General features: G+C 34.1%; 1 protein-coding gene across 5 annotated transcripts in view; it reads right to left on the bottom strand.

Moving 5' to 3' along the window:
* The window catches only part of LOC118179836 (uncharacterized), a 94,154-nt gene that overhangs the window by 17,545 nt on the left and 54,781 nt on the right, over positions 1-21,828 (bottom strand). For 2 of the 5 annotated variants that reach the window (XM_085806806.1, XM_085806807.1), the window contains 4 exons: positions 12,504-12,582; positions 12,245-12,309; positions 7,292-7,370; positions 7,036-7,100 (listed from right to left, as the gene is read on the bottom strand). In XM_085806806.1, the coding sequence (XP_085662932.1) occupies positions 7,036-7,100; positions 7,292-7,370; positions 12,245-12,309; positions 12,504-12,582 (288 nt within the window). Of the gene's footprint in view, positions 1-3,323; positions 3,525-7,035; positions 7,101-7,291; positions 7,371-12,244; positions 12,310-12,503; positions 12,583-21,828 lie in introns of those variants that run through there. The other 3 variants (XR_015038258.1, XR_015038260.1, XR_015038259.1) reach the window with 3 other exon arrangements.

Consider the following 21,828-nt stretch of genomic DNA (forward strand, 5'->3'; position numbering starts at 1 on the left):
ACTTGCTGATGCTACAGATATAGGTGTCTATAACTCTCAAATATCAGTATTAATTGGTAATGATTATTACTAGAAAATAGTCACTGGGAAAGTTAAAAGATTATCAAAGGGTCTTGTTGCCTCTGAAACCTTATTTGGTTACACTATAAGCGGAACTGAAGCATTAAGTTATGTTTCTACACTTCATTCCGGAATTATGGTAATGAATGTTGTAGAGAATACTTCACATCCACATGATTTGGAAATTAGTGCAGCTCTAAAAAGGCTATGGGATTTAGATGCAATTGGAATACACGACTATTCAGCAAATGAAAATGACACTGAAGTTATGCGTAGATTTGAAGAAACTATTGAATATAAAAACAATCGTTATGAAGTTTCATTACCTTGGAAGGACAATATGAACAAAATAGGTAGTAATTATAACATCGCCTTAAACAGATGGAACAGTTTACTTAGAAGGTTTAAGAAAAATCCTGAAATTTATGACAAGTATTCAAGGGAAATTGAAGATTATCTAAATAAAGGAATAGCTGAAAAGGCTCCGAAGAATTCTGAAGAAAACATCTATTATTTGCCACACCATTGTGTAATCAGAGAAGATCACGTTTCTACAAAATTAAGGGTCGTATTTGATGCTTCCTCGCATACTCATGACAGTCTATCTTTAAATGATTGCTTACATTCAGGACCAAATTTAAACCCTGAATTATTAGATTTGCTAATTAAATTTCGTCAACACAAAATAGCATTTGCTGCAGATATCGAAGCTGCTTTTCTACAAATTCTGTTGAAGCCTGAGGACAGAAATGCAGTAAGATTTCTTTGGACTTCAAAGGAAAAGGAGCAACCGACGATTTTAAGAATGACGCGTGTAATATTCGGAGCAACCTGTAGCCCCTTTTTACTAGCAGCAACTATAAAGCATCACGCAAGAAAGTTGAAAGCACAATATTCGAAGATCTGTCAGCTTCTTAAAGAAAATTTTTACATAGATGATTTGATTCATGGTACAGATGATGAAGAAGAAGCTGCAGAAATTTATGAAGATGTGAAAAGAATTATGATGCTTGCTAGTTTCAATATGAGAAAGTGGAGGAGTAATAATGCCCAATTACATGCGATTTGGAATGCAGCTGAAAATACGAAGTTTAATGGAGACGGAATGAATAGCACTTTGTTAGGATATATTTGGAATCATGAAGCAGATAAACTGAAATTTCGAATCAAAGATGAATTACTCAAGGATCCGGCTAAGGAAATAACAAAACGGAAGATTCTTCAAGTTGCGGGCGAACTATACGATCTTATCGGTTTCATATCTCCCTTTGTTGTTGCAGCTAAAATGATGATGCAAGAATGTTGGCAAAGAGGTTACCAATGGGATGCACCACTTGATCAAGAATTGCAGAATCGATTTAAAACCTGGTATAATGAAATTCCTAAATTAAAAAATGTTGAAATTCCAAGACATTATTTCAACAATCTGTCAAAAGGAAATCTTTCGAATATTCAATTGCACTGTTTTACAGATAGTAGCCAAAAGGGATATGGTGCCGTTGTATATTTGAGATACAATGAAAATGAGTTAACAAAAACATCATTTGTTATGTCCAAAGCAAGAGTTGCTCCCATAAAAAGGGTTACGTTACCTCGACTGGAGCTTTTAGGAGCAGTCCTAGGAGCTCGACTCATCACATACATCCGACATTCGTTGAAAAACATAGAAATGAAAATTTATATGTGGACAGATTCAGAAATTGTATTACATTGGGTCAAGGCTGATCCGACAAAATGGAAACAATTTGTACGAAATAGGTGTCTAGAAATCCAAGAGAAAACTGATCCAGATTGGTGGAATTATTGTCCCAGCCATGAGAATCCTTCGGACTTATTGAAGAGAGGACAGAAGGTAGAAACCCTTTCAAAAAAAGAGTTGTGGTGGTATGGCCCACCTTGGCTTGTCAAAGATAACAACGTTTGGCCCAGATCTTCGGGAAATTTTAAGGAAGATGATAAAATAACAAATTCTGAGAAACGAAAAGGAAAGAAGCAAGAAATTTTAACAGCAAACTGTATTGTTGAAAATATCATTCCTATCGAGAACTTTAGTGACATAAAAAAGGTATATAGAATAACATCGTATGTTTTCAGATTTATCAATAATTTGAAAAACCCAAAACTAAGAAGCATTGGACCTGTTAAGGCTGAAGAGATGAATGAAGCAGAGAATTTCTGGATCAAGAAAACTCAGGAAGAAAATTTTAGAGAAGAAATAAGGAAATTAAAGATGAAACAAAGCATACATAGTTCCAAAATATTTACATTAAATCCATTTGTAGACTCAAATGGAATACTCAGAGTAGGAGGAAGGCTTCAAAATGCTGGGTTAAGCTATAATCAAACATACCCAGCAATACTACCTGAGAAGTCTTATTTCACAGATCATATCATTAAAGATTGTCACGAAATGCAAGCACACGCTGGTGTAGCTGAAACTTTAACTCAAATTAGGGAAAAATTTTGGATACTTAAGGGTCAGCAGCGTGTAAAGAGTAATATTAACAAATGTGTGATTTGCTACAGATTTAAAGCTAAGCCACTAAGTCAGGATATCGCTCCTTTACCAATCGAAAGAATAACAGAGGCAAATCCCTTCGAAGTTGTAGGACTTGATTTTGCTGGTCCTATGAGTACAAAGGATGAAACTGGGAAAGCTTATATTGCTCTGTATACATGCGCTGTAACCAGAGCAGTGCATCTGGAACTTGTGTCTAGCCAAACAGCAAATAATTTTCTTCTGTCCTTTAGAAGATTTATTTCAAGAAGAGGAGTATGTCGAATAATATATTCAGACAATGCAAAAACCTTCAAAAGAGCAGACAAGGATTTACAAAAACTATGGAATACCATCAAGGACACAGAAGTTCAAAATTATTTTGCTAATAAAGGTATTGAGTGGAAATTCAATGTGGAGAAGGCGGCTTGGTGGGGCAGTTTTTGGGAAAGGCTTATTAGATCTATCAAGTCATGTTTGAAGAAAATACTCATGAAGGCTTCACCTAAATTTGAAGAGCTGGAAACAGTTTTAATTGAAATTGGAGCGATATTGAATTCGCGTCCACTGACATATGTTTATAGTGAAGTTAGAGAACCAGAACCGCTGACGCCAGCTCATTTTCTAGTTGGATGAAGACTGACATCCTTACCATCTGGCAAAATTCTTGAACCTGATTCAACTAAAGAAAATTTAACAAGGCGATATAAATACCGGCTAAGGTTATTAGAAGAGTTTTGGAAAAGATGGAAAAGAGAATACTTACTTGAAATTAGAAACGTAAAACAAATTCAGAGAGGTAATGCCGTAACAGATCTTTTGAAAGGCTCTGTAGTTCTAGTACATGAAGAAAAATTACCAAGAATATTATGGAAGATGGGAGTTGTACAGGAGTGTCATCCAGGACGAGATGGGAAAACAAGAGCTTGCACTGTCCGTTTAGCTAATGGAACTCATCTTCGTCGTCCTGTGCAGTTATTGTACCCATTAGAAATGACTTGAACTCTTTGAACTTAATACAATGAACTAAAATTGCGAACAATGCATGTATGAACATTTAAACTTGTAGAACATTAAAAACATTTAGTGTTTAAGATAACTTCATAATCCAATCCTCTGATGAACCAAGAGTTCATCGAGGGGGAGAATGTTACAGTTTATGTAGCTGGCCACGAGAGGGCGCAGCATTTTTTACTTTTAGCTTGTTATATTTTTCTTACCGCATGATTATTGCGGTTTTTTGAGATAGATGTAGTGGCAACCAGAAAAACATGATGAATGTTCTAATGTAAGCATACAATTCTTGTACATAGCTGTAAATAAAGCTTCTGTGTGATAAAAATGAAAAGGAATTCCAAGTGTTCCTGTGGATATTTATTAAGAAAGGTAAGCAAAATTTCACTTATCGATGTTGTTAAAATATAAATAATAAGAATAAGAAAAAAGATCATAAGTTGCAACAGGCCTTGCTGGTGTAGCAGATTTATGAAAAGAAAAATATTTATGTGCGTTCTTAAACAGTTGGGCAACAATTACCAATGGACTGGCAGGATAAAAAGGCATCTTTTCTAAAATATGTGACAGATATTATTGACAAAAAAAAAACTTCTTTGGTCACAGATAATAAATATGGATGAAACGCCGTTAGCTTTCAACTCTCCTGCAAACAAAACTGTTGATGAAACTGGTGCAAAAACTGTATCTGTGCTTACAACAGGGCATGAAAGAACGTCATTTACATGTGTGTTAGCTTGTGCCCCAAATGGTGACAAGCCAAAGCCGATGATCATTTTTAAACGAAAAACTATTCCAGAGGGAGATTTTCCTAATGACGTAATTATTTGTGCAAACAAGAACGGCTGGATGCGAGAAACAATAATGCATGAGTGGCTACAAAAAGTTTTACAGTGTCGTAAGGGATCTTTTTTCCAACCAAAAGGGTTAGTGATAATTGATTCCATGCATGCTCATTTACATGAATCAGTGAGATAACAAAAATTGTCTATGACCGTAGCAATAATTCCTGGTGGTTTCACAAAAATCTTACAACCATTAGATTTGTCAGGTAATAAATCCTTCAAAGCTGAAGTCTGAAAGCGGTGGGAGTGTTGGATGAGTGAAGGATTGCACACGTATACCAAAAGCGGTAAAATACGTAGAGCATCTTATGAAGAAGTTGCAAAGTGGGTAGGAAGTGCGTAAAAACATCGTCAATAATAGCAGGGTTCAAAGAAGCTGAAATTATATCCTTAGATAAAGACTGTAAACCAAGAGGATGAATGTGGCGATCTGGAAGACTTGGTATTAGATCAGGATTTACTAAATCTTTTTAATTGAGATAGTGAAGAAACATATTTTGATGGCTTCACATGATGTATAGTTTCCTGTAATTCCTTTTGTACGTAAAATTTAAAATTTCCTTTTGTCATCCAAATTTAATATTTCGTTGTTGCAACATTTTTTATAATATAGTCTGAGTATTACAAATATGGACTTCTTTAGTGGGTATAAGTACATTCGTGAACGTAAATATATTTTCAACATTTCTTACCTTTATTTTTGAGTTATGGTTTCATTTCATGGATTTTTCTTAACTGATATCTCACATATTAGGACATAGGTTGAGATTTTGCATCTATACGGCCCACGACGATGTCACACGCAATTTAATCTATTGCAGCATTTACGCTGATGTGGCATTTTTGTGTAATTTTAATTTTTTCCCCGCCATTTTTCTCGGGTGCAGGCGTTTACGCTAATACGGCCTTTCTTCCGGATATTACGATAAGTAACTTTTTTCCTTTCCATCTGTAAAAATCATAAAATTGCACCCGTGTGGTTGTGTTAACATGTAAATAGCATAAAATATATATACAAGTAGGAAGATATTGTGTATAAGTAAAAAGAATATTATTGCAACGAATAATGTCTTTGAAATACCTAAAGTAAAAAATAAGTGGATCTTTACGTGTTTAATGCGCTGTATTTATCATTTAAGGCAGCTCTTCATAAATACAATATACAATGCATTTTCACATTTTAATGGAAAAGGAGGGAACATACAAGTATACGATACAGAGATAATACAAATTTAAAAATTGATATTTTCCAAAATGATTATTTTATGTGTTCTTCTGGTTTCAATTTTTAGCTTTTCGATCTTCACCTTCTTACAAAGAAGCTACATATTTAAATTTTTAAAAAAATGCAAAAGAAACCTCTTTCAATAAATATTATACATAAACACTGAATAGCCTTTTCATCAATCTAATATTCAGTTCACAGTAAGGAGAAAGACACTTTAATGACATTTAACAATTACAGTCAAAAGGCGTTAATTCGGACACCCATAATCCGGAATGATCTATAATCCGGACCTCAAAGCTACAAACTTTCTGCGCATGCGTCGCATTCATTTACAGGTGCGAATATGTTTGTGCACATGCGCGTTTAATGTGTAACTAACGGTATAAGCTAAGCTAAAATTATTTAATTCAGTTAATGTTGCAGATTGCATTGTTCCTTAATCTTCGAATTGGATCCGGCTTATTATTTTTTGCAGACTGTTAGAGCAATTTCATAAAAGTAAGCTTGAACTTTCGATTATGTCAAATAGAATTTCCGATATATATTTACTAATATGTAATTTGTATCTACAAAGCAAAAGTATGTTTGAAATCCGAAATCTGTTTATCAATTTCACGCAGCAGATTGGAAGTTGATCTGTCAGCACTATCCTTATCTTCAGGGCAGATGTTTTTATTTTATTTGGCTTATAATTCCTTACTAAGTGTAGTATTTCATCTTGATGTACTCTGTCTTTGATATGATTTAAAACAAGTTAAAACAAGTTCCTCGTCATTATAATTCGCTTCCGATAGTGAAGAAAGTGACCCAGAGGTTATTGAAAACGAAAACATTTCGATTGACAAATTAGTCGATATTCTCAACACAGCAATTATAGGACTTGAACAGCGGAACTTTGTAACTAAGCAAGAAATTATGTCTGTTTAATAGAATTAAAGAGAAAGTATTATCACATGAAACAAAGCAACTTACATTGAAAGAAATGTTTAACAAAGTAAACAAATAAATATTAAGCTTTTTCTTTTTGCAAATTTTGATACCCTTTAGATCATAATTGTTCTTTATTTCATAAATTACGGTTTGATATTTTTAATTTTGTAATTTCTGCATGCCATCTTACCAGATTTAAACTGATGATCTATAATCCGGAAAAATCGATAATCCGGAATCGCCGAAGTCCCGACGAGTCCGGATTAACAACTTTTGACTGTATCAAATTGCTTCCATTTCCCTCTTTTCATAATTTCCGTGGCATTAAGAGAGATCAATGTTCTTTTCTACTTTTAAATAACATCGTAAATTAAGATATTGCAGAACCTGTTGCTCATTATTATTTTATTAAAATTTTAACAAACTAAATTTGAAAACAGGAAGTAAAATTTTTTATTTACCTCATTACTAATTTCTGGAATATCTTCCAGCTGATTCTGTTCTTCGAATTCATGTTTAACTATAACTGCATGCAGAAAAATTTAATGAAATTATAATAATGCATACACATTTTCAGACATTTAATATTTTCAAATATATTTCACTTAGCTGCTTATATGATAAGTTAATTCATTACTTTACGTTCAAGATCAATTTCTTCTCAAAATTACAAAAAAAAAGGGACAAACTTATTTTTTATTCTCAATTTATAATTACCTGTCGTGGGTACCTCAGTAGGAACACTTTTATGATTACTATATGATGTGCTTATTTCCTTATTTATTCCATTCTCTTCCTAAAAAATAATTCACAAATTGTGTTTCATAACATGTATTTAACTTGTTTAAATTTCAGGGTCAAGGTATTCGAAAACTGCCAGAATAAAATATAAATATATTTTAACACATGGCACAGATAATCAAAAATACTTGATTTTAACCTTCCACGTACAGCTTGCTTTTTATAATTTCTGCTTCTGAAATACGGGATGACATTTTTTAATTAAAATTTTCTCACTCTCCACTAATTATTCACATCACTATGGGTTACTTCTACCATCTCTTACTGGACAGTTTATAAATAATACAATAATTTTAACTGCTTTTGCATTTTTAAGCTACATATAATAATATATAATAAACTACACTCTGTGGCACAAAAGCCATTAGCACAACAGCCATGGCTTGCATTGCCCTATTATATGCTTTCTTGACCGTGGGACCTGGAGTGCATGAACATATGCCCTGGACTAGTGGTAACCTATTCCATGCGGTGTTTAGTCCCCAAGTGAACTTGATATTCATATCATCCACGAACTGAAGCGATTTATAAGGCAACCTTGCCCTGTCCAGGGCTTGTGGACTGTGGTGCTGTTGCATGACATGGCAGCCACTTCACCAATATATAATACAAGGCACATAATTACAGATGGTATGATTTATAAGTTTAAAAAATTCACACAATAATTTTATTCTTAGGCCCTTTATGCATTATCTTCCCACTTTTATCTTTATTTAAACAGTAATTTTCACACTGTCTTCTAGTTTCCTTTTCTATAAGACTTGGTAATATATGCCTGGCAAAACACCTTTCGACAAAGCTAATAAGGCCCTTCAGTGGAAGATTTTTATGACCACATTTGAAGCTTTTATGCAACTTTTTTGCAAATGGACCTCGTAAAGACATCTAACATTGAAATAAAGAATAGATAATGAGTTTTATCTTGCACAAAATCAAAAGGAGAAAACAAATATTTGCTCACAATTTTCATGTGAATCCTAGCAATAGATAAAATTGATAACCCTGCTCAGATTGAAGCCATATGCGAAGTTTTTTTTTTTTTTTTTTTTTTTTTTTTTTGACTGTTTAAATACTGGCAAATGGGCAGGTCACTTGCAAGTTTTTATGGATTTCCAATGTATAATGTAAAACAGTTTCCTTTAGTAAGCCCTTCAGGATCTCTCACATGTTTTGCCAAAAATCCAAGTAATCCAATCAAACCATGCAGTCAACAGCCAACTCACCTCCCAAAATTTGATTCAGGGTTGATTTATCAGAGTTCCGTAGCTTTCCCACTGGTGGGAGCTGCAAGCCATGAAGTCAAAATATTGCAGATGAACTGATTTTATACTAATAATTCAACAAATTTAGAAATAATAATAATCAATTGATAATTATAACAAATTATTTTAATCTGAGACCACAAATATCCTTGTAATATTATCAGTTGCACACATACACAAATATTTACATACATATACCCTTCTACAGGTAAAAGATGAAGTAATTTCAGGTCTTCTGTAGACGAGTACTCAGAAATAGAAAAGAGTATTGTAATCGAAAATAGTATTGCATTCATGGCAGTAGAACATCCTATGACATAAAGAAATTGCAAATTGTAAAGCACTAAAGCAGAATTTAGCCCTAGATTTGAATTATGGTGATAATGTAAAATGGGTACTTAAGTATTTAATGCAACCACCTTACTTGAAGTCGTCAAACTTTCCGAATGTGCCAAACTCTGGCAACCATTCGCATAACCATTCTTATGGTAAGCATACTCACAACAATCTTTCAGTTAAGCACTGCAGTCATTTCCATAAGTATTCATTTTAGTTGTATTCCAAGATCCAACAGTTTTTATAAACAAACCATGATATGTTTTGCCTTTGTGGAATTTGCCAGTAATGGAAGAAACTCCGGTAAAATTTCTGCAGAAATACAAATTTTTCTAAAGCGAACAGTGAGAAAATGCATTTCTTACATACATCTTGTTGCCAAAGTTTGTACCTGACCAAGTCTCCACTCCTCTGGTAAGTATTTAAGTGAAAACAGATCACAGAGTACTTCAGGATAAGACTAGTGCAAAAAAATTACTCAAATATTTGAAGAAGAATGTTAATGTTTTATATTTTAATGTATCATAAAATTCTGATTTAATAATCAAAATTTGTATTTTAAATTGCTAAGGTATATTTTCTTTTCATATGTTTATAATGTATAAAAACTTACAATACATATCGATAGTTTGGAAATCTTTTTAAGAAAAGGAATGAAGACGAAGTTTAAAAATGCACAAAATAATTTTATTCTTAGTAAAATTTAATTTTTAACTAATTTGTTGCAAAAATTTTGACAAAAACTTTCCAATAAAACAGAATATATATATATATATATTTATTCCTGTGATAAACTCTGAAGTATGACTTCAAACATAATCCAACCTGATACTCATGACACCAAACACAAAGCCCCTTTGTGCATTTTCTTCCCACTTTTATCTTTGTTATTAAAACAGTAAATGGCACATTATCTTCTACTTTCTTTTTCTATAAGACTTGGTGATAAATGGCTGGCAAAATGCCTTTCGACAAAGCTAGTAAGGCCCTTCACTGGAACATTTTTATGACCGCATTCGAAGCTTTTATGCAAATTCTCTGCAAATGGATCTCGTAGAGACATCTAGCATTGAAATAATGAACAGATAATGAATTTTATCCTGCGCAACATCGGCTGGGGGGGGGAATATTTGCTCACAATTTTCATGTGAATCATAGCAACAGATAAACTTGATAACCCTGCTGAGATAGAAGCCGTATGCAAAGTGTTAATGTTAGTTTTCTAAAAACATATCTTTAATACAACAGATCTACGTTTATGATAAGAAAATAGATTGCTTAAATGTTATGAAATTCGCAAACCACCAAAATAAATAATTTGCATTATGGTAAAGTGAAAGAATGCTATCTGCTTAAGGAAAGACATGACTTCTAAGAAAACTGTACATATTGATATTATGCATGAGGAAAACCATAAAAGCTCTTATGCAGCTGCCTATCAGCAAGCAAGCAATAAAATTACTGAGCATTACAAGTTTGACTGTTTAAATCCTGGCAAATGGACAGCTCACTTGGAAGTTTTCATGGGTTTCCCATGTATAATGTAAAACAGTTTCCTTCAATAAGCCTTCACATATTTTGCCAAAAAATCAAACTAATCCAATCAAATCATGCAGCCAACAGCCAACCCATTTACCAAGATTTGATTCTGGGTTGGGCTATCAGAGTTCCGTAGCTTTCCCATTTGTGGGAGCTGCAAGCTACGAAGTCAAAATATTGCATTTAAACTGATTTTATGCTAATAATTCCCCAAATTTAGAAATAATAATAATCAACTGATAATTATAACAAATTATTTTAATCTGAGACCACAAATATCCTTGTAATATTATCAATTGCACACATACACAAATATTTACATACATATACTCTTCTACATGTAAAAAAAAGATGAAATAATTTCAGATTTTCTGCAGCCGAGTACTCAGAACTAGACAAGAATATTGTAAATGTACTGAACTCAAAACGAGTACTATATTCATGGCAGTAGAGCATCCTACGGACATAAGGAAATAGCAAATTGTAAAGCACTAAAGCTGAATTTAGCCCTAGATTTGACTTATGGTGATAATGTAAAATGGGTACTTAAGTATTAGTGCAACCACCTTACTAGAAATCGTCAGATTTTCTGAATGTGCCAAACCCTGGCAACCATTCACATAACTATTCTTATGGCAAGCATACTCACAACAATCCTTCATTTCAGCACTGCAGTCATTTCCGTAAGTGTTCATTTTTGTTGTATTCCAAGATCGAACATTTTTTGGAAAAAAACCACAATAGGTTTTTGCCATTATATTTAAAATGTGAGCTTGTGGAATTTGCCAGTAATGGAAAAACTCCAGTAAAATTTCTGGAGGAATACAAATTTTTCTAAAGCGAACAGTGAGAAAATGCATTTCTTACATACACCTTGTTGCCAAAGTTTGTACATGGCCAAGTCTCCACTTATGTGTATGTTTTTAAGTGAAAACAAATTGCTGAGTACTTCAGGATAAGACTAGCACAAAAAAAAAAAAAAAAAAAAAAAAATACTCAAAGATATAGAGAAGAATGTAAATGCTCTGTATTTTAATGTATGATAAAAATCAAAATTTGTATTTTAAATTGCAAAGGTATATTTTCCTTTCATATGTTTATAATGTATAAAAACTTACAATACATATCAATAGTTTGGAAATCTTTCTAAGAAAAGGAATGAAGACGACGAACTTCACATAATTAAGTAGCTTTTTTCCTTTCCATTTACATAAATCGCAAATTGCACCAATGTGTTAACATGTAAAAAGCGTAAGATATATATACAAGTAGGAAGATATTGTGTATAAGTAAAAAGAATATTATTGCAACAAATAATGCCTTTGAAATACCTAAAATAAGAACGTAAGTGAATCTTTACATGTTTAATGTGCTGTATTTATCATTTAAGGCAGCTCTTCAGAAATACAATATACTATGTATTTTCACATTTTAATTAAGAGAGGTCAATGTTCTTTTCTACTTTTAAATAATATTGTAAATTAAGATATCGTAGAACCTGTTGCTCATTATAATTTTATTAAAATTTTAACAAAGTTAATTTGAAAACAGGAAGTAAAACTTTTTATTTACTAATGTTTTCATCATTTCCATATCATTAAGAGAGATTAACGTTATTTTCTGCTTTTAAATATCATAAGTAAATTAAAATATTGAGCCTGTTGCTCATTTTTATGTTACTAAAATTTTAACAAAGTAAATTTTAAAACAAGAAGTAAAACTTTTTAGTTACCTCATCACTAATTTCTGGAATATCTTCCAGCTGATTCTGTTCTTCATATTCAAGTTTAACTACAACTGCATGCAGAAAAATTTAATAAAATTATAATAATGCATACACATTTTAAGACACTTAATATTTTCAAATATATTCGACTTAACGGGTAACATGATGAGAAGTTAATTCATTACTTTACATCCAAGATCAAATTCTTCTCAAAATTACAAATAAAAAAGAACAAACTTATTTTTTATTTTTAATTTATAATTACCTGTCGTGGGTACCTCAGTAGGAACACTTTTATGATTACTATATGATGTGCTCATTTCTCTCTTCATTCCATTCTCTTTCTAAAAAAAAAATTGAGAAATTGTGTTTCATAACATGTTTAACCTTCTTTAAATTTCAGGGTTAAGATATTCAAAAATTGCCAGAACAAAAGATAAATATATTTTAATACATGGCAAAGATAATTAAAAATACTTTACTTCCACATGCAGCTCGCTTTTTATAATTTCTGGTTCTGAAATATGGGATGACTTTTTTCTTTAAGTAAAATTTTCTTAGTCTTCACTAATTACTATTCTCATCACCATGGATTACCTCTACCATATCTTACCTTGACAGTTCTTAAATAATACAGTAATTTTAACTGTTTTTGCATTTTCAAACTACATATAATATAAACTAAACTACCCTCCGTGGCACAACAGCCGTTACAGTGCCAATGCCTGCAGTGCCCTATTATCCAATTTCTTAACCATGGGCCCTGGAGTACATGAATATATGCCCTGGACTAGTTGTCATCTTGTTCTGCGTGGTGTTTAGTCCTTAAGTGAACTTGGTAGTCATATTATTCACCAACTCAAGAGATGAAAGGCTAAGGCAACCTTGGCCTGCCCCGGCAGCGTAATGGCAGACCACACATTCAGCTGATAGTGTTAAGCGAATTTCACTTACTGCATATGCTTGATGGTGCCTTTGGCGCAAGGAGAAATATTGGCGAGTAAGCAACCCTATACTAGCTTATTCGTGATGTCCATTGCTGTCGAGTCTGGTTCAGTGATGTTTACATTTACAATATTATGGAACTTTACGTACTAGTTATTTTAACGTCCATACTGATTGAATTTGCTTATTTTTCTAATATACGTTTCATTTTAATTTAGGCTAATTTGCCGATAACAGTACATTTAATATTTGTCAACGTATGTTGTGCATAATTCATTATTTAGATTTAATTTTTTTACATCTTATAATTCAGTAAAGTAAACTGGATTTTGTCCCCTAGTTTGTTAATGAATGTTGGAGCTTTTATTTTCTTATTTCAAAGAATTAAATAAACAGCATTAAGTAATTGTAAAATTCTTCAGTGTTATTTACAAGCACTTGCTATATTCCTCCATATTTCTGTATGTATGTACGAATGGAACATGTGGCCTGAATTGATTTTATTCATTAAAAGTATAATGAATAAAATTTCAACTATTAACTTGATGGTGCCTTTGGCGCAAGGAGAAATATTGGCGAGTAAGCAACCCTATACTAGCTTATTCGTGATGTCCATTGCTGTCGAGTCTGGTTCAGTGATGTTTACATTTACAATATTATGGAACTTTACGTACTAGTTATTTTAACGTCCATACTGATTGAATTTGCTTATTTTTCTAATATACGTTTCATTTTAATTTAGGCTAATTTGCCGATAACAGTACATTTAATATTTGTCAACGTATGTTGTGCATAATTCATTATTTAGATTTAATTTTTTTACATCTTATAATTCAGTAAAGTAAACTGGATTTTGTCCCCTAGTTTGTTAATGAATGTTGGAGCTTTTATTTTCTTATTTCAAAGAATTAAATAAACAGCATTAAGTAATTGTAAAATTCTTCAGTGTTATTTACAAGCACTTGCTATATTCCTCCATATTTCTGTATGTATGTACGAATGGAACATGTGGCCTGAATTGATTTTATTCATTAAAAGTATAATGAATAAAATTTCAACTATTAACTTGATGGTGCCTTTGGCGCAAGGAGAAATATTGGCGAGTAAGCAACCCTATACTAGCTTATTCGTGATGTCCATTGCTGTCGAGTCTGGTTCAGTGATGTTTACATTTACAATATTATGGAACTTTACGTACTAGTTATTTTAACGTCCATACTGATTGAATTTGCTTATTTTTCTAATATACGTTTCATTTTAATTTAGGCTAATTTGCCGATAACAGTACATTTAATATTTGTCAACGTATGTTGTGCATAATTCATTATTTAGATTTAATTTTTTTACATCTTATAATTCAGTAAAGTAAACTGGATTTTGTCCCCTAGTTTGTTAATGAATGTTGGAGCTTTTATTTTCTTATTTCAAAGAATTAAATAAACAGCATTAAGTAATTGTAAAATTCTTCAGTGTTATTTACAAGCACTTGCTATATTCCTCCATATTTCTGTATGTATGTACGAATGGAACATGTGGCCTGAATTGATTTTATTCATTAAAAGTATAATGAATAAAATTTCAACTATTATATCCTGCAGTGTCTATTAAATTTCAGTCTTTTTTAAAAAAAAATAATTTGTACAGTGCCTGAGGAATGTGCAAAATTTTCTAAATTACTTCCGTGTAATTAAATGTTGGCATTCAAAATGTGCAAATTAAATGTTTGCATTCAAAATCTTACATTTTGAATGCAAACATTGCTTCACATTATTTCGTAATAATTAAATAATTATTTACATTCTCTCCCTCTATGCCTGCATCAGTTTTTATCAGATTATTTATCAATAATTTCAGGTAGAATAAGAAATATATATATATGATTAGAAAATTTTTTTCGTATATTGTCTCCGAGAAACAGAAATTTAATTAAAGCAATTAATTATTGGAATGAATTTTAGTCAGTATAAAGTTATTTAGAATTCTACTATAGTAAAAAATAAGTTATTTAGATTCTTTTGATTTCTGTTATTTAGATTCTGTATATACACTGGTGTGCAAAAATTAAGGACGAAGTCGAAAAATTAGCATATCAGCTGAACGAAGAGGCAGATCGGACAGAAAGACCAATCAGGAGATTAAGTAAGGTGATGTACGGTAGCACATGCGCAGATATGCAGGTAGACGTAATGGGGGAGTGTCTGAGTAGTATAAAGCATGTTGTCGGTGTAAGATCAGTATTTCTGGCAAAGAGATTGCACGCCGTATAGCAGTTAAAATCACACTGAGTTGCTGCCTCAGCGAGAAATGGCGAATAATCAATCTGTTAGATGATATCTGGATGCTTTCACCCGAGGTCGAATCATTGGGAAGTTGGAGGAAGGCCGCAGTGTGACAAGTGTGGCTGCAGAGTTCGGAATTGCTCACAGCATCGTTTCACAACTTTGGAGACAATTTCAAACTACAGGAACAGCTATCCGGGGGTTTAGTAGTGGTCGTCCACGAGGAACCACACCTGCAGATGACCGCTATATTGCCTTACAGGCCAGAAGAAACAGGCGGCAGACAGCGGGAGAAATCGCTAGACACACGACACAGGCGACTGGACGAACGATATCGCGTTTTACCGTGGCCAGAAGACTGCATGGTGGTGGTCTGTTTGCACAACGCCCTGTACGGTGTGTACCTCTAACGCCTGCCCATCGGAGAAGGCGTTCTCTGTGGTGCCGGGAACACCGGAATTGGAGAGACAATGAATGGAGACGAATACTCTTTACAGATGAGAGCAGATTCAGTCTGAGTAGCGATTCTCATCGCATACTCATCTGGAGAGAGCGGGCAAGCCGCAATCATCCCTCGAACATCATTGAAAGGGACAGGTATGGAGGTGGCGGTGTTCTTGTTTGGGGAGGCATCATGCTTGGTAGTCGTACAGACCTTCACATCTTCGACGCAGGTTCAATCAACGGGACCCGTTATTGTAACGAGATTCTTCTTCCATATGTGCGTCTTTTTAGAGGTGCTATGGGTCCGCAGTTCCTTTTCATGGACGACAATGCACCATGTCATCGCACAGTAGCTGCCGAACAGCTCTTAGAGAGTGAGGATACTGAACGTATGGATTGGCCGGCACGATCTCCGGATCTCAATCCCATCGAGCATGTATGGGATTTTCTAGGCAGATGCTTGGCAGCTCGTACCTTACCACCAGTAACAATTCCGGAGCTTCGATTGCCGCTGCAAGACGAATGGGCAGCAATGCCTCAACAACTCATTGACACCCTCATTCTCAGCATGGCCAGACGCTGTGAAACCTGCCTAGCAGTCAGGGGAGATCATATCTCCTATTAAAGACCGAATGTTTCTTGCTGGACATCCATCACAGGGATGTTTCAGCCTTCAGTCGCATTGCGCTCCATGCTACTTTTTCAATAAAGCTTCTTTTTATCCCTCTGATTTCTCTTTTAGTAAGTGTTGCTTACATTACTCATGTCCTTGCGTATTGAGGATCTTACGGTATTAAATGTGTTGATTCGGAAAGCTTTTGTACAAAGTTATTTTGAAAAAACCGTCTCGTCCTTAATTTTTGCACACCAGTGTAGTTCTATTGTATTAAAAATTATTTAAAAGCTGCATAGAAATATTATTTTGAACAGTAAAAATTTTAAATAGCAAAATTAAAAGTAAAATTTAAAGTACTTAAAAGGTAGCTATTGTCATTGATCTTAGATTAATTGACTTGTCAAAGGAAACAAATCAATCCAATATACATATATATATGTGTGTGTGTGTGTAAAAATTATTGGAAAAATTCTCCTTATAAAATCCGATATATATATAATATATATATATATATTATGGCATTCAGTAGATAAACAATATATTTTTTTATTCTGGGAGTGGGCATGGGGGATTAACATTCTTATTAATGGTGATATAATCAAATTACAAAGAATCATTGCAAGTAAAAGATATTTTACCAGTTCTTCGAATTTAGATACTTTTCTGAATATTCCAAGCATTTAAAAGAAATATATTTCATAACATTTTACATATGATACAACTGTGGCTGTATTCATATTTCCTGAAGTTCAGAATGTCTGCAGAAATGCATATTTTGGTCTATGAATTAGTTGCCTTACTAAGTTAAGAAATAAATTTTTCTTCAAGAGGAATTAATACCCCTTTCTCATGTCGATTTTTAATAACAGATGGCGCTATGAACGTTGAACAATAAAGAGTCAAATCTGCAAAACTACCTACAGCCTGGTTACTATGACAATGATGCTTTCCTTCCTCTGTGCTCGTTTGATGGGAAAGTAAGTAAGCCATAAAACACTTAAACACATCCCCTCAGTTGAACAAAAGACCTGCTGTCATTTCTTCCATCTGTGACTCGGACTGCAGGGTATGTTTTGACCAGGAATAGAACTTTTCCACTTTTGTGTTGAATGAAAGATATCTGTGAGATATGTGCAGCAGTCGCAATTCCTTTTCGCAAAATTTGTTCATCATGCTTTTCAATATTGCGCAATGTTTTATAATTTGCCGTTATTCTGTGGAACACAGTTTTTAAAAATACTAGATTTTTAACCATTTCAGTAATTTCATCGAGACAAAAATTATATGATTTTATACTTGATGATATGTGTATACATATATAGCATGCACATAATATTCCATTTACTCATCCATCCATAATATTCCATTTACTCATCCATTCATAATATTCCATAAATTACCATCCATAATATTCCATAAATATGTGTAAGTACTTTGCAGAGCTTTATATATATATTTTTTTACTTGTATTATAAAATCGTATAACACTCCTAGCTATATTTTTTTAATTCAAAAGTGGATAAATCAAATCTTTCTAGTACACGGAGAAATACTCCATGTATTTATACACATAAACGTAGTAATAGATACTATTCTTGATCAAATATCTTTGGCAGCAATATCAAAATACAACGAAAATCAGAAATCAGTTGCTAACATGCATTTTATTACAAAAACGCTAGCAGGATGTATTATTTGCATAAAAAAATTTGTGTGAAAATAATTTGTGGCACATTATCCGAGTTCCGCTTTGAATGAAAACTACATAAAGTATTATAATGAACAGGGGCATAGCTAGAGTTTCCAGTGTCCAGGGACAAATGAAGAATTTGCGCCCCCTTTTCTGTATGTCAAGAATGGAAAACATTTCATTAAAAAATTCCGTAGCATCAATTTAGCGCTCCTTGGATGCTGTGCCTGAGGACATATTTCACTTGATACTGAAATGCATAAAATCAAATTGCATTTCTATGTTTCGGGTTTATAAAATACAACTGTTAATTGAAGGGGTATCAGGTTTATAAAGTACAAGCTGATAATACATGACAAGAGGGAAGAAATTCGTAAATTACAAAATTGAACATAATATTTTAGTAAAGTAAAATGATACATATTATATACACATCCGGAAAAAACGATATACAAATATATATATATATTACGTATTTATATGTATATATACTCTTTTCCGCATGTAACTCTAATTACTTACTGAGCTGGTTTATCATCTTTGTGTATGAATCTGTTGGGGGAATTTTTTTGTGTATGTCTTTGTGTTTGAATGGGAAACACAGTATTGAAAATTGAATTTGTTTTAAGCATTAGTAATTCATATATGTTAGATTGACTAATAAGAGTATATTCATGCATAACGTATAAATAAGCATAGAGAATACTTTTTGGCAATCACCTTTCTAGGAAGGCCATTTTTAAAATAACCAGTACTGTTGATAACATAAACATCGGTACAATCTATCTGCCTAATGGAAAGAATGCCTTCGTGCAAGTTTTTCTAAGGGAAACTGGCTCCTATACACGTTACACATGCGGACACAGTCTCTTCGTGGGATTTGAAACTCGGACCGAACTACTAGTATTCAGCTACTTAACTGCTTTGCCCCTCATTTCAGAGCGGATTTGCTATATACACTGCTCGACATTGAAAATGCAATGCCAAGAAGGAGTGGTCAGAAATTTATGCAAATTTTAGAGTAGACGCACGTCACTAAGTTATGCAAATGATGTGAAATATGAAGCTCTCCGACGCACATGAAGTAAGATATAAGGGAAGGAATGTGCAGAATGGGCAATATTTGTGTCATTATTTCTGCCAGACGAATTATTGAAGAATAGTGGTTTTTGTCCCGAAGGATACGTGTAATAGGAGAGAATGCCAGGCCGCCATCAATGAAGGCACGTCCAGCAGATAGACGATTTTACGAGGGGTATGGTGATCGGGCTAAGAAGGGCAGGTTGGTCCTTACGTCAAATCGCAGCTGATACCCACATGGATGCGAGCACAGTGCATCGGCTATAGCGACCATGGTTGAAACAAGGAAATGTGGGAAGAAGGAGGGGTGCAGGTGCAGCCAGAGTGACATCAGCTTGCATGGATCAATGCATCTGCCGACAACCATTTCCCGTCAATTGGTTGAACATGGCCTGCACCCACGCCATCCGTTAAGAAGACTGCCATTGAACCCACAGCATAGATGCCAACGTTTAGAATGGTGCCGAACTGGAGCAATGTGGATGACAGAATGGCGAAACGTCATGTTCTCAGAAAGTCACGCTTCTGTTTATCCAGTGACAGTCGCCGATACGTGTGTGGCGTCAACATGGAGACAGATCTAATCCGACAGTAACTGTGGAACACCCCACCACGCGACAACGTGGCCTAATGTTTTGGTGCGCTATTGCCTAGGATTGCAGGTCACCTCTAGTTCCTATGCAGGGCATATGACGACCCAACGGTACTTGGATAATGTACTGCGGCCAGTGGCAATCCCCTACCTTCAGGGTCTGCCTAATGCAATTTTTCAGCAGGATAATGCCCAACCACACAGTGCTCGCATCTGCCAACATGCTCTGCAAGGTATACAGATGCTTCCCTGGCCACCGTACTCTCCTGACCTGTCACATGTGTGGGATGTAATTGGACGCCATTTGCAGACTCTGCCCCTGCCTCGTTCAGAAGATGAACTGTGGCAAATGGTTGAATGGGAATGGAGAGCCATCCCTCAGGACACCATCCGCACTGTTACTGATTCTATGCCTAGAAGTGTTTCTTCGTGCCTCGCTGTCCGCTGTGGTTCTACATTCTACTCAGCCGATGCTGTTCTCACTCTGTATTCTATCATTTTGAAATAAAGATCACTTATTGCTACTTGATGTCTCTTTTTTCCAAATTTCATCACTTTCTGACCACTCCTTCTTGATGTTGCATTTTCAATGTCGAGATTCGACATTGAAAATGACAGAGCAAGGTGAACAGAGCAAGGTGTCCTTACCGTATTTAGCAGCCTGCCTTTTTCCTTGACCTACCATAAAAAAATAGGAAAATTATAACAGCATTTCTAAACACATGCTTTGCTTGTATTCTCATTAAATCTTTACCATTCTGCGCTACTGGAAACGAAGTACAATAATTTCAAATTAAAAATTTTATAACATTTTTTTTACAGAAAGTGATATCATAACTTCTAAAAATGAAACCCAATATCTGTTTCTATTCACTTACGTTCTCGACAAAGTAATTTCAGTGCAATGTACGTTCCGTTTTGTCTAACTCTGAACGGGAAAAAAAAAAAAAAAAACTATGTACATAACAGGCAAAAATATTACAGCATATAAATTTACTCAATTATATCGGATTAACAAAGGAGGAAAAATACTCTGATGAGATAATTCTGAGAATTCATAATGCTAAATTAACAATAAATTTTTATAAAATGTTTACTAATGAATGCATGTATTTGCATAGTAAGTTCCCCCCCCTTTTTTTTTAATTTTTCCATCTTTATATATATAACGTTCATTGGAGTGTCGCATTTGACTTCCCAACTATGCTCCGAAATTTCATTGCTGTAGCTTGGATGATTACCAATATATAATCCTACTAGTAACCAGAGCCAGTATTCACTACAATAACTGTGGCTCCTACTTCTGCCATGCGCCATCAGTGGCCGAGTGGTTAAGAATATTGATTACTGGAAGTTCGACCTGGTTTCGGTTCGAATCCAGGCGAACCAGCTGGCTGCATGGTTTGTTTTCCCTGTGTGTAACATGAATACAAGCCAGTTTTATTCAGCAATTAGACTCACCCACGGCCAAGCGATTAAATTACTGAACACTGGCAGTTCCGACCTGGGTTCGAATCAAGGCTAACGGGCCGACTGCATGGACGTTTTCATAGTTTTCTCCATGTGTAACGTGTATGGGGAGCCAATTTTTCTAAGAAAGTCCAACATGAAGGCATCCTACTGTGCTTTGCCATAATAAACTAATCTAAGCCTTTAAAAAATTCCTCCACGAAGGCATCTGCCATCTTAAGGAGGTAACCCTTGTGGCTTTGCTACATTCAAAGAGCCTAACCCAATTCTAACAATCAGTTCCTCCCTAAATTCTAGCAAGCGAGCTGCCAAACACTGGTAGTTCAAGCCTCGATGGTGTAACCAAACTCTCTAAATTCTAAACAAACTAGCGTTCAGTTTGACTGCAATGGCTCTAGCACCACATTCCAAATTATAATTACAGTTCAAAAAATAAATGTCTGGCGTATATATTCGAATAATCTAAGTAAAAAA

The sequence above is a fragment of the Stegodyphus dumicola genome, chromosome 12 (genome assembly GCF_044657685.1).
Source record: "Stegodyphus dumicola isolate Sdum_Otavi_A_Nest chromosome 12, ASM4465768v1".
Lineage (NCBI taxonomy): Eukaryota > Metazoa > Arthropoda > Arachnida > Araneae > Eresidae > Stegodyphus > Stegodyphus dumicola.